The 14373-nt window shown below is 45.5% G+C and overlaps 2 protein-coding genes across 2 annotated transcripts in view; both read right to left on the bottom strand.

Annotated features, from left to right (window-relative positions):
• Positions 1 to 14373, bottom strand: part of LOC105983011 (cocaine esterase-like) — a 246879-nt gene that overhangs the window by 182875 nt on the left and 49631 nt on the right. The gene's annotated exons all lie outside the window — the stretch shown is intronic.
• LOC105982926 (liver carboxylesterase 2-like) lies at positions 688 to 9451 on the bottom strand. The gene is made up of 13 exons (XM_013012653.1): positions 9376 to 9451; positions 7138 to 7342; positions 6093 to 6204; positions 5318 to 5451; positions 4979 to 5237; positions 4463 to 4561; positions 4032 to 4172; positions 3811 to 3891; positions 3432 to 3576; positions 2790 to 2927; positions 2217 to 2289; positions 1379 to 1553; positions 688 to 849 (listed from the first exon to the last, which is right to left on the bottom strand). The coding sequence occupies exons 1-13, from the start codon at positions 9449 to 9451 to the stop codon at positions 688 to 690; spliced, it is 1800 nt and encodes a 599-aa protein (XP_012868107.1).

Here is a 14373-nt window from a genome sequence, read left to right as displayed (position 1 = left end):
GTAGGACCGGATAAGAAAGTAACTAATATAGTATATAGTGCTTATGCTCCTGGATTGTGTGTGTGTGTGTGTCTGAGAGAGAGGGAGAGAGAGAGAGAAAGAGACAGATTTGGTGTGTTTGTGCTGGTAGTAGAGCTTGAAATCAGGACTGAGAGGTATCCCTTAGCTTTTTCACTCAAAGCTTGTGTTGCACTCTACTGAAGCTGAAGTTCATTGCCAGCTTTTTGCTGCTTAACAGGAGAGAAGAATCTCATGGACTTTCCTGCACAGATTGGGTTCAAACTACAGTCTTTGGATATCAGTCTCTTGAGATTTAGTACAGGCCACCAGCACATGACCCAACCCATGAATTCTGCTGGAGGTTGATCAGACAGTAACTAATAGTGACAAATAGATATTATGCAAACTGGGTCACAGCTGAAGAAGGGAATGAATGAAGCAGGGGCATTAGTTCAAGATGCTGGTCTGGTATCAGCAAAATGGGATACAGCCAGACAAGGGGAGAAAGTGAGGCTGGAGCGTGTGTAAACGCAGGCACTAGTCTAGAACCTCAAGATAAGGAATTTTGGCTACACAGACCCAATTGCTCTCTCTGACCTTCATTCTTCTAACCTAATCAGTACTTGGGCTGGGAGCTGAGAGTCTAGATCGTTGAAGTTCAGGGTTTAGTAACAAATTCCTTTATTTTCACTGAAGTTCACAATGCTTCTTCTTACTAGTGTGGCTGTGGTGCACCACTGCAAGTTCCCCAACTGCACTCTCACTTTCTGCACCATCATTCAGAACCCTGGCATCCACAATATCCATGCTAATTGTAAAACCATGGAATGAAAGTGTTTTAGAAGCATTCTGTATGAGTGAGGATGTTGATGAAAACTTACATAAAAATAGTGATCTCAACAAAGACAAGGCGACAGAGACAGGATATAGAGAGAATATGATTGAGAAACAAAGAGACAGAAAGAAACACACAGGCAATCACAGATATAGACACAGACACAGAGAGACAACCGAAGAGAGACTCAGAGAAAGCATTAGAGATATAACCTAGGTTCCAGTGGCTCATACATGGAATCCAAGCTTCTCAGGAGGCTTAGAACCGAGGAGCTTGATTCAAATCCAGCCGAGGTTATAATTTTATCTCTGATTAAACACTCAAAAACCCTTAATAAAATCCAATGGGCATGAATGTAGTTGTCTGCATAAAGTCATATTTGAAAGTGTCCTAAACAATTTTATTAAAAATGTCAAAGACTGTGATGTAGCTCAGTGGCAAAGCACTTGCTGATCAAGTATATCTTGGGATCAATCCTCATTACCAGAAAAAAGTAAATAAATGAAGAGAGAAGAGAAAAAAGAACAGTGAAGAATATGTCACACTCAGATGTGAGGCCCCATTGAGCTCCTGGATCTTCTGGGGCAGGGTCTTGGTCCAGAACTTCAGCCTGGAGGTCTTCAAGGCCTGGCCCACAGCAGGAGGGATGTCCAGTAGTAGGTACTGTTCCTTCTGGTCAAACATGGGCCAATGAAGCAAATCCACACTGTTGGGGTTCCTGTGGACACATCACAGGAGAAGAGGGGTGGTAAGAGTCATTCTGATCATTCTGAGTTCAGGTGAACCTACACCATATCACCTCATAAGGGTCATGCCATGCAGCCCAAAAGATCAGGAGTGGAGGGAATGAGGGAAACTTTATTGAAACTTTATAGAGAACTTTATAGGAAAACTGAGACCTCCCTCTAGTATCTGGTGCATATGGCTCAGAGCCCCCTCACATAGGTGAGTGCTGATGTTTCTACAAAAATGTGGACAATCAGGGCTGGGAAGGTTGCTCAGTGGTAGAGCGCATGCCTTGCATGCCTGAGGCCCTGGGTTCGATTCCTCAGCACCACATAAACAAAAAGAAAAAAGCCAGAAGTGGCGCTGTGGCTCAAGTGGTAGAGGGCTAGCCTTGATCTGAAGAGCTGAGGGAAGCGCACAGGCCCAGAGTTCAGGCCTCACGACCGGACCCAAAAAAAAAAAGTGGACAACTTTCAGCTCTCTCGGGCAAGAGAGAGTGACTTGAACCTACAAAGCACTCACTGTGTGTGAGTGAGTCCTGGGGTTTGAGGCAGAACTGTAGTTTGAGTAAGAATTATGGATGCATATAAAGATGCCACAGGGGATACTAGGTGGACTCCACTCATGGGAGTCAGGGTTAGGTGTATGTTCTCACCTATTCCGGGCAAAGTTGGCCCAGTACTTCATCATCCTCCTGCTCAGTAGCTCCTCTTCCTCAGAAAAGCCCGCTGCACAAAGGAGAACAGGAGTCTGCATCTTGGACAATATTTCAGGGTGCCTACTCCTGCTTTCCACCCTCCATTCAATTGTAGTCTGGTCTTCCATACCAGGCCAAATTCTCTTCCTCTGTTCCACCCAAGATCAGGTACTCCCATTGCACAACCTTCCATTCTTCTTCCTTACCTCTAGCTGAAAAGACTAGTGTGTATTCCTAGACTAGTGGACAGTTCTTCCCCAGTCCTTGGGAATAATGTATGGACAATCTTCATGTCCTATCATCTACTCTGTACCCATGTCTGACACCTTCTAGCAAGTGGGGACAGGTGTTGGCAGCACAGGCTGTTTGGGAAAAGGTATGGATTGTAACACCTGCAGCTTTTAGAATGGTAAGATATTACATCATTCATCGTGTCCTCTCTCTGAGCTTCCATGGTAGACCATGAGAAGACCCCACCTACAGGGATTCTAGTGAGGCCCATTCTGGTTTATGGAAATGAAGAAGACTCACGGCTGCTGCCATACAAAGAAGAACCAAAGACAAAGTCAACCTCATCACCATGGCCGGCCCTCACATATGGAGGCCTGGGGTCCGAGGTCAAGTTCTTATGATGTTGGAACAAGTAGAAGTAGACAGTAGCGTGAGAACCTGGAGGTGGAGACAAATTATGACATGCTGACTTCTCAACTGGAGTCATCTTTCCTCATCTTTGGTGACAAGATAGCTAGGTTGAAGCTGCCTGGAATCTGGACTGTGAAGTGAGAAACCTCAGGCAGGGGGAGGCTTTGTAAACCTCAAAGATGGTCATCACAGTAAATGATCCATTCTCTGACTTCTAGGATGAGCTTTGAGGCCAAGAATTTCAAGGTACTCCTATTTTCCTGGAGACCAATGGGAAAAGCTTTGGTTAAATCATGGCTTGGATTTCCTATCTGTGTGGTCTTAGACTAAGTTTTCTTTTCTGTAATGTGCCAGTGATGCCTGTGCCTTGCCATAGTCATGAGAATTTGCTGGCCTAAGGGACAGCAAGTGCCTGGCACTGGAGCCTTGAGAGACACAAAAGTGGGGACTTGGACATCACAGATTTTCTCTGAGATGCACAGTTCTGAGCTGCCTGCTGCACAGTCAGATCTCAGCCACAGATGTACTCACGCTGAAAATGTGCTACATGCAGTGCAGGCATCACAAATGTAAAGTCTGCCATCATGTCTTGGAACTGGGCTTGGAGGGTCTGGGGGTCCTCGGTGTCCCCCATGTACTCTTCCATCAGCAGGTTTGCACACTCAGCAGGCAAGTTCTGTGCCAAGAGGATCAGAGAGAGTCAGGTTAGGCAGGCAATAGAGTGGGAGGAAGGAGGCAGCTTCTGGGTGGGGAGATGGGGCTGGAAGGGATACTAGTATAAGGGGGAAAGAGCCAAACTCTGGTGAAACCCCACCACCATCACATAACCCATCCTTTATTACTGAAGGTTACTGTGGGAACAAATAGCTTGGGATTTCCCATCCATTGGGGCAGGTGTCCATGTCCTTACCATTCTTTGTACCATGTACTGCATGACAGATGGCAAGTTGCTTCTATTTATTCCCATTATCATGTCAAATAATCCCAACATCTAAGTGGTGGGGAGACAATTTGAGCTGGAATTGCGTGGTCATGAAGGTATCATGCCCTGTCCAACCATACACCCCCTACCACTCACACAAAAAACAGATGAGCTCCCCAGACAAGTAATAAGTTAGAATGAAGTCTCACCTGGGGGATGCCATAGCCATACTCATCACTGTTAACACCAATGATGCTAGGGACAGGGTGGAAGTCAGCAGAGGCCAGCAGCTCTTTGGGATGCTTGGGTAAGAAGACTCCATCCACCACTCCAGGCATGACCTTGAAAGTCTGAGGAGGCATCAATGATAAGGAGTTGAGATCATATACTACACATTTTCTATTGTCCTCATGTTACTTTACCATCTTCCAATTCTTCCCAGCATTCTCTCCCACACAGAAACCAAGACATCCAACACTTGAGTTCGCCTCCCTTACTATTTGTTTTGTATCCAGGGCTACAAACCAGGCATTGGTTCACAGTATTAGGACCGGCTGATTCATACCCTATTTGCCTTTTTCACTCAGGGAGCAGTGGGCAGTTTCCCCTGATTGACCCTCACCACAACATTCAGCCTGACCTTGGTAATAGCCAGCATTTCCTCTTCACTCTTGGCCCGCAGGCAGCGCACCAGGGCCTCTGAGTTCATCTTCACACAGGCAGACAGATTGGCCACCACCTGAAAAGCAAGCAGGCAATAGCTGCCTTACTCTTTGAAGTAGCCAGAGAGGTTTGTCCATACTCAGACTGATGCAAATTACTCCAAAACTCGTAGTTATAGTTTGTGGTTTGCTATAGGTATGAAATCATTCCCATTTTCATGACGCTCAGGGACCTCGATTGGAGGATTCATCCTGTCGGCTTTCATATTATCACCACCTGGAAGAATCTGGGTGTAGCCTTGCTGCCCACAGACCACACTCAACCTCTGTGAGGCTGAAAGGTGTTGATTCTACCCAAGAGCCCTTTCCAATTCCTAAGAAGGTCCCAAGTTACCTCCATGATCTCTTTAGTGCCAATTAAATAGAGTCAGCCAGGAGCTCTAAGGGTGAAGGGAAATACAGAGAGTCAGGGCAGAGCAGCTGAGGACACTCACTGAGGAGACTGGTTCAGAGGAGCTGGAGATGAGGTCTGGCACCACGGCCACCCCACTTTCCATGATGGCACCATGGAAGAGTCCTTGGGACATGGGGGACACAACATGTGAGGACACACTTGTACCACCTGCAGACTGGCCAAAAATGGTGACACGGTTGGGGTTGCCTCCAAAGTGGGCGATATTCTGTTGGACCCAGCGTAGGGCAGCCACTTGGTCCAGGTAGCCCCAGTTTCCAGTGGCATGCTGGTCTCCAGTGCTGAAAGTGACAGAGATTGGGATCACAGGACTGTCCAGGCTCTGTTTGGCCCTCCTTGCCCATTTCAATCCCACACACACCTGAAGAAGCCCAGGACTCCCAGACGGTACTGGATGGTGACTACCACCACATTCTCAATGGCTGCCAGCATGGATCCATCATACATGGAAGCCATGCCCATAACAAATGCACCACCATGGATCCACACCATCACCTGAGAAAGTGAAGACAACTGTCACAGATTCCCATTCAGCTTCTATCCTATCTCTGGTTACCCTAACACTGCCCATGGCTCTGGCAGTGGGCAGTTGCCAACATCAAAGAATTCCTTCAAGACCTCTTGAACTTAGCCCTGGGTAGGGCCCCAAGTTCAGTCAGTATCCTTGAGGTTCACTCTAGAAATCCAAGTCTGAATTAAGGGCTACAAGACTAGAATATTGGTGTTTTTACTCTGTTGCCTATCTAAAATGGAAAGATAAGGTGCATTTCTCTGAATGTCTCACCTTAAAATGAGTCAAAAGGATTACATAATAGCATTGGCACAATAGTCAAGCCACAATTTGAGTGATCTCAAAGTATAGCACTTGAGTTTCTCACTGAGACTTCTGGGCTCATGTTGGTAGAGTGAGATCTTGTTTCATTAGAGAGCCCATGCCTCTAACATCTGGGAACAGTTAGGACTCTCCATCCCCTACCATTGGTGAGTCACCCTTCCTGGCACGTGGTGTTTGGAACCTGATAATGAAACTTCTCATTAGGTTCCACACTGGCTCAGAGCTGTTCCTTCCAGTACAAGAGTCTTACAGAAAAAAAAAAATGTCCTCCCACAAAGTACAGCCAAGTCCTGACACTTACAGGCAGGTTAGAGCCCTCCTGGGCACCAGCAGGCGAATAGATGTTAAGATAAAGGCAGTCTTCAGACATTGAGATGGAAGGTGTATTTATAATAAAAGCAACTTGCAGACACCTGTTTTAAAGAGTAGACAATTATTCCAGGGTTTGTCTCATGGCAAAAAATCTGACCTTGAAGCTAGATTTGTTTCTAGCCACTGTAAGTATCTGCTGTACTGGTGCCTGGTATATACATACTCTTCCCTCATGTCTGTTTGAAACAAGACAGGCCACATTACTTGGGATTCGTGAGGCTCACCATCTCAGGCTAGGCTGTAGCTTTGATTTTCAGAAAGCCTTCACGTTGTGTGGGCATTGGGTATCTCTCTTCCTAAGGCTTGTATATCTTGACTCATAGAGGCTTCTAGAAGCATTGACTGCAAGTATTGACATTTACACTTTCTCTCTGTGCCAATTAAAGACCAGCCAGGGTTGCTGCCACCATACCAGTATAGTATGAATGCATGAAGCTCAGTTACCCCTAGGGTAGTGAGACATTGCTGAAATCAAAATACAGACCCCAGGGAAACACATTCCCTTAACCATATGTCCACTTGAATGCACTTCGACATTTCTTTAACAAGTGCCACCTGGCCCTTTGAGTAGGCACAGTGGGTATGGAGCTTGGCTTCTCCAAGGAGCCCTCACTGCTGCCTTCCCCAGGGATCTGTAGCATCTGGGTTGGACCAGGACGTTTGTCAGGTACCAATAGCCAATGTGATTCTTTCCCAGGGACGCCTCCTCTGGTGGCAGATAACTATTGGCATTATCCAAGCCATAGCACAAGTATATGTCTGTGCTTTGACACCTAGTGCTAGCACTGCTCATATGCAAAGGCAGAGCCATGAACCTGGCATTAAATCTCAACAAATTCAATATAAACATGGACAGGAAACATTCTCCAGTGCAGAAGGAAATGGAGTGTGGGATTTATTTACATGGGAGAAATACTCAGCGTGGTCCAGGGTGCCCCTCCCACCACAGAGATCCTCACCCCATGAGAACTTACATGGCTGGATAGGAGGTGGCATCCCTCACACCACTCCATGGTTCAGGGGGCTCTGGAGGGGCAAACCGCAATGAGCCTACAGGTGGCTTGGCAAAGGGAATGCCCAGGAAGGTGTGCACTCCCACATTGGTGTCATTCACATGGACGAGGCTGCCCCGCACCTGCCCATATTGTGTGGTCCTGATGGGGCTGGCTGGCTCCTGGCCTGTGGGTAGAGATGCACATCAGAATTAGTTTGGCCCCATCAGCTGCCACTCACATTGTGGCTCCTGTTGGCTCTATGCCACCCACAGCTCAGCCTGGCAAGGTCCTCTGATCTGCAGGTTCAATGGCTTCACAGACATTCTGCCTGCATGACTGTGCCCCAACACCAATGTTTTCACTGACCTGACCCAGGCCTTCCTACCAGGCAGGCTCCCTGAGGTTCTTTGGTACTTGATTTCATCATTAAGCCCTACCATCTTCCAGCTTATGTCTTAAGTGATGGGAGAATAAGCATCATTTCTAGTAAACCAACATTTTTAACAAGGCATCATTAGGAAGCTGAGGATTGGACTGAACCTATCCAGTCCTCATGGAATTCACACTGGAGGTAGCTAAAATGCTAAAAAGAGATAAGGGCCCTAAGAAGAGAGGAACACAGCTCTGAGCAGATTATGAAAACCTTGGCTGGCTTTTGTTAGGTTTTAAGAATAGGTCAGTCAATTGGAAACCAACCCATAGTCCACAATGATGATAATTGCTTAAGTGGATGCCGAATACACTGGGTTTGTTTCTTCTAACTTAAGACAGAGAACACTTTTGTTTGTGCTCATGTTTGGTAGCCTCAAAACTCCTGCTCCTTTATGTATTTTTAGACATCCAGTCAGGGCCACAATTTCTGGCTATATTTTAATCCACTTCTAATGGAATCTTCTCTCCCCCATTATTAACTTCAGGTTGCAGTAATTCACAAATTTCACCTGTTCCTATTAGAAAAATAACTCTCCTGCTCCTAAGCAATGTCTCAGAGCTAGTTGTGAATCAGCCAGGTTCATGTCACCTGGTATGGCCAAATCAAGATAGCAACCACAAATAGGCACCACAGACAACAATTTCTAAACATCTTTGCAAGTCCACAGACATACCAATGACCTCCATGTTCTCTACACAAGTGGTTTTGGCTACATGGGAACTCTGAACCTAAGTGTGGCCACCAACCACTCATACTCATAGTTGTTACAGTAAAGGATAAAAATTGCTCTTTGGTTCCTGTTAGAGACCATCTACATAGATGTAGCTTCAAGCCCATCATGAAAGTTTCTGAGGAAGCTGAGCCATGCAGTGTCAAAAACTGACCCTTGAATTAGGAGATTTAAAACCTTGGGACTTCTAGGTACATGGATTGCTCAACCAGCTCCTCATGATAGTAACAGTTGTGATCTTGAACTCAATATTTTGCAATCAGTACCCACAGCTTGATCAATAGCAGGTAAGGGAGGGAATCTGGTAGGAGTGGGCCATGGGTAAGGTGAGGGGAACTGTTTACGGTAGATTAAATAAGAGAGAATAGGGGAGTTCATCAGGGTCTACCCTAACATGCTCTGTGGTGAGGGGGATCAAAGGTTGCACATGTATTTCTGGTTATAATTCTCTGGTGGCATGATAAGGGCCTGGGGACTTTGTGATAGACACAGGGTACATACCCTTTACCCAAAGAGCCAACAAGCTTTTGCCTAGATTTGAATGAAGCCCAGTGGCATCTCAATTCAACTTCATGTTGTGTTTCTGGGGAGGTGTAGCTCTTAAAGAAACAGACACTTTTGCCAGTGCCTTGAACCATGCCAAGATGCTTCTCTGAAGATAAAGGAACCCACCCAGAAACAAAAGAATGTGGGAATGACATTAGCAGATTCAGTAGCAGTTATAGCCACAGGTATTCCTACACACAGAGGAGGGAAATGTCCAAAATCTCTGACTCTGCCTGACACATATCAGTGCACCTCAGACTCTTCGATTTGGGTCTCACTCCTCTTTTTCCTCAGTCATCAATAACCGTCTCTGAGTTCTATGATCTCCACCATGGGCTTTTATGGATGCTTAAAGAGCACAATTTTCCCACACTATCATCTGTTACGTCCACCGGCCCCTCCCTCCCTTCTCCAAGCTCAAACTCTGCTCTACACAATGTGGCAGATCTCAGCCTAGTCCTATTACCCTCCACTCCCCACCCAGAATTATCCCCTGCAGGAGTCTCACCCTTAATTCCAAGTGGGAGAAGCAGGAATCCACAGACCACTGCAGTCAGACAAGCAGGAAGTTGGTGGAACAGCATGGCTGCCTCACAAGACCTTTTCTGGCCCTCCAGACAGCACACTGCAACTGAACAACAGGTACAGTTCAACTAGACCTTGCCCAGCCAGGAGTTTGAACCTGACATGGAGTAGGTAGGGACATTTAGAGGCTGGGCAAGGTTGTTCCCTGCAAGAGAATGTTGTCACTGATGGGGCAGTGGTCACAGGAAGTCAGTAGTCAGCACTGTGGGTGTGAGACTTCCCTTCTCCTACTTTGCCTTTGCCTTCCTCCAGAGGTGCTGTGTGGCTTCTGCAGCCCTTCAGATACTAGGAGCTATCACTGAGGTGAAGGATGGAAGGGAGAAATTTAAGGCTAGTCTGCACAAAAGCAGACGCAGGATCGCACAGATGGATATGCCCCCCACCTTCCATGGGGGAAAGGTGAGCACTTGAGCAGAGACAGGGAGCTATGACTGTGCTCATTTTGAAATTCATCCTTGATCTCATTGCTCATAGATTCCTGAGTCTACTTTCAAGTTCGCTCATGTCTAGGAGTTGTGGTCTGAGGGACTGCATGGACCCCTTCCTATTTAGAAATGGCTGGTCCCTTTATACCTGTGTGTCTCTGTAGCATTTCTTAAGGACTCATTCTCCTATTCATCCAGCCCTCAATCTGTGGCTACCATAGTGTCTGACCTCAAGTGCAGTCATTTACACACTTGAAACACATTTAAGGGAACTTTGTAGTTGCAACACTGAAAGAAGAAGACAGGGTTCTCTGGGCCTGTGGTGATCTGGGAGCCAGGTCAGTAACTGGGAGTGTATGAAGTACGTAGAATGCTGCTAGGATTCAGTAAGGGGCCAGGAGCTGCAGCCCAGCCTGACTTCCCAGAAGAAGTAGTGCCATTGGAAACTAGCTTTGATTCTTCAAGCTGGTGCACAATACTGTTGAGTACCTACAGCCTGGCACCACAGGCTTTCCTTCTTAGGACCCTTCCTGGAGGGGTCATTTCTCCTGGCATGACTTGTCTAAAGATTCTCTGAACTGAAATGGGGAATTCCCAGGAGTCATCACTCAGACAAATTATATAGCCAATGAAAAGTCTTTATTAGCCGACTGGTGACCACACTCCTGTGTTGGGTGTGATGATCCCCTCAAATAGAATATAAAATGTGAAATTAGAAAGAGGAACAATTACTTATGATCAAGAATCAGGCCAAACATGAAAGGCAGGATCTGCCTATACAGAAAAAAAATCTCCAGGCTAGTCATTAAAAGGAAAAATTCCAAAGTTAAAAGGCTTGAAGTAAATTGCGAGTTAAATGCCAGGTTACTGGAATTTGGTAAATAACTGTGAGACTCAGAAAGAGTCAGAAAACCTAGAAAGTGGTTTGATTTTGGGTGTGATTTGGAATGTGATTTTTGCTATGAGGACTTATTGTTCTGCTTAGTGAGGTTGTAATTGCTATTTCATTAACTGGCATCTTTGATGGCAAGATTGGCATGAGGACTTTGCCTTGTGACCTATTGCCTTGTGATTCGAATGACTGGAATTATAATCACCATTTTGTAATCGTTACTGCTAGCTCTGCTTCTGTAACTTGCTTCTTTGCGGATCGCAAAACTACCACTGGCCACCTGCAAGTAGGCCTTCCCTTCTCCCATGGCTTGCCTTAAAATACCCTGAGCTATTTGACTTTATTGCTGGTCTTCAATGTCTTCACCTGCTCTGGCTAATAAACAATTCCAAGCCCAGTTGACTGTTGGTGACTCCTTTCTCCAATCATAGGTTCAAGTCCCACCAGCCAGGGAAGTTGGGATACTTCAGGGTACCCAAGTGTAATAGACTCCCAAACAAGTCAGGTTCATATACCCCTCACCTGGAAGTTCCCTTTTTCCTAATCTACAGCTACAAGCAAGCAGGAATCAACAGTAGCAGAAGTCAGCGTTAAGCAAAGTGGTGCCTTATCCAATGTAGGTGCATTGTGCAGTGCATTTTCCTGCCCTGGCTGGCTTTGAACCGCAATCCTCAGATCTCAGCCTCCTGAGTAGCTAAGATTACAGATGTGAGCCACAAGTGCCCGGCTTGGGCTGCAGGTCTTTGAGACAGGAGTCCACCTGCAGTTGCCAGCTTTCTAATAAGACTCTCAATTAGACCTCTCAAGATGTGGCTTCTCTGTTTCTCCTGGTTGAATTCCTGTACAAAATGGGCTCAAGATCCTGGTCTGGTGCCAGCCAAATGGGTGGGCGAGGGGAGAATGTGATGCTGCAGTGTTGGTAAATCAAGACACTCATCTGGAGACTGGAATAAGGATATTTGGCTACTCAGATTCAGTAGCTCTCTCTGACCTTCATTCTCAATCCAAATAACACCTGGACTAGGGCACTGAGAGTTTAGGGTCCAGGACCAAGTTGAGTTATTCTGACTGAAAATCACAGTGTTTCTTCTTAATTCTCTGGCTGTGGTGCACCACTGCAAGGCTGAAGGTCCCGATGGGTCCTTCCACCTCCTGTGCCATCATTCAGAGACATGACATCTACAATAACCATGCTAAAAACATGGAATGAAAGGTTTTTAGAAGCATTTCTGTATGTTTGAGGAGGTGGATGAAAACTTACATATACCTATTGATCTGGAGAAAGATGGAGAGACAGAGCAAGGAGAGAGAGAAAAAGATAGAGAGAGACAGACACACACACACAGACACACAGAGAGAGAGAGAGAGAGAGAGTCACAGAGAGGCAGAGAGACAGAGACACAGAAGAACAGAGCAAGAGAAAGAGACAGACAGACAGATACACAGAAAGACATACAGAGAGATTCACAGGGAGAGACACAGAGACAGAGAAAGAGAGACACATGGAGGGGGGCGGGTGTAGGGGGAGATGAGAAGGGATCGGAAGGGGAAACAAAGGAGGAGGAAACAATGCTTGATAAGAAATGTACTCATTACCTTTTTCATGCAATTGTAACCCCTCTGTCCAGTATTTTCACAATTTAAAAAAGAGGCACAGAGAGAGGGTAGTGAGTGAGAATTATGGAATAATGGCATAGTGAGTTGTTAAATAGGGAATATATTGAGTGTATGTGTACTGTGAAACAGTATGAAATATTAAGCTGTGAAATTAGGAGTTAGAACTATGGAATACAGAGATAAGTACACACCCAGGGAGCCAAAGACTTTACCAAAGTGACCAGCTGAAGCAGAACCTGCAGAGATATGAGTTAGTTGTTGATGTGGATTCATACTGGTATATTTGAAGTATTTGGATAAATTGAGTGAAACTTATTAGTCTAAGAATGATGCTACATGTGTGCTCTGCAGAGAGAGAGAGACAGAGGAAGGTAGACACAGACACAGTCACAGACACAGACACAGACACAGAGAGACAAGCAAAGAGAGAGAGAAAGAATCAGATACATGAACCAGGTACCAATGGCCTACAACTGCAATCTTAACTTCTCAGCTAACATCTGAGGATCCTGGTTCAAAGCAATTCCATTGCACTCACCAACAGGCATAATTCACCTAGTTCTTGTCCAACCAGAGTTTGGACGTGACATGGGGTAGGCAGGGACATAGGAGAGGCAGGGAAAGGTTGGTTCTACAAGAGAGTGGCACTGATGGGGCATGGTCACAGGAAGTCAGTGGTCAGCACTTTTTGTGAGCCCTTCCTTTCCCCTACTTTTCCTTTGTCCTCCTCCAGGGGAGCTGTGTGGCTTCTGCAGTCCTTGGAATACCGTGAACTCTCACTAAAGTGAAGTTTGTAAATTCGGCACTATCCTGAGAGAAGCAGGCTCAGAATCCCACAGATGGATAATGGCCCCACAACATGAGTGCAAACATGAGTACTTGAGCAGAGCCAGGGAGCTATGACTGTGCTCATTTTAAAGTTCTTCCCGAACTTATTGTTCACAGGTTGCCAACTCCCACTCTAGTTCTGTTATCTCTTAGAGACCTGGTCTGAGGGTCTGCATGGGCCCCTTCCTGTTTGTGAGTGGCTGTCCATTCAAACATACTCTTCACTGTGGCCCTTCAGTTTTAAATATATTTTTGTCATAAAAATACTGTGCGGAGGGGTTTTACAGTTACATGAGTAAGGTATTGAGTACATTTCCTATTGAGCATTGTTACCTCTTCCTTTGTTTTTCCCTAATATCCCTTCCCTACCTACCTCCCCAACTCCTCCCTTCCTCCCCTCCCACAAGTTGTAAAGTTCTTTTTCAATATAGTGTCGTGTACATCTCACTGTTATAGTGGGCCAACCTGTCCCTGTTTAAGCATCTTATTTATTTTCCTTACCCTCCCCAAAAAATAGAAGTGTATACACAAGATGTAGGGCATGGGAATCAAATACAGTGAAAACAAGAGTTATACCATATGGGAGGAACATACTAAAGAAATAAAAAAAATCACATACTACATTATAAATACTTTTAAAACAATAGCAAGAAAGGAAAAAAACACTTGTGTCACTGTGTGTGGGGGGGTTCATTTCACTTAACACCATCTTATATGTTCATATGTACATAGCTTTTGAGCTTTTCTTCTTGTCCTAGACATACACAAGTTATTGAAAATAAGTGAAACCATGGGACCTATGTTTCCTTGGGCTTGGCTTACTTCACTCAATATAATTTTTTCCAAGTCTTTCCATTTCCTTACAAATGGGACTATGCCACTCTTTCTGATGGAGGCATAGAATTCCATTTTGTGTGTGTGTGTGTGTGTGTGTGTGTGTGTGTGTCACATTTTCTTGATTCATTCATCTACTGAGGGGCATCTGGGTTGGTTCCATATCTTAGCTATGGTAAATAATATTGCTTCAATTAACATAGATGCGCTGGTTGCTTTAGTATAGTCTTGTTTGTGGTCATTTGGGTAAATGCCCAAAAGGGAGATTGCTGGGTCATAGGGGAGCTCTATGTGGAGTCTTTTGAGAAACCTCCATACTACTTTC

Source organism: Dipodomys ordii, unplaced genomic scaffold, assembly GCF_000151885.1.
Source record: "Dipodomys ordii isolate 6190 unplaced genomic scaffold, Dord_2.0 Scaffold18, whole genome shotgun sequence".
Taxonomy (NCBI): Eukaryota; Metazoa; Chordata; class Mammalia; order Rodentia; family Heteromyidae; genus Dipodomys; species Dipodomys ordii.
The sequence above is the reverse complement of the archived record's forward strand: the minus strand, read 5'-3'. Positions and strand labels throughout refer to the sequence as shown.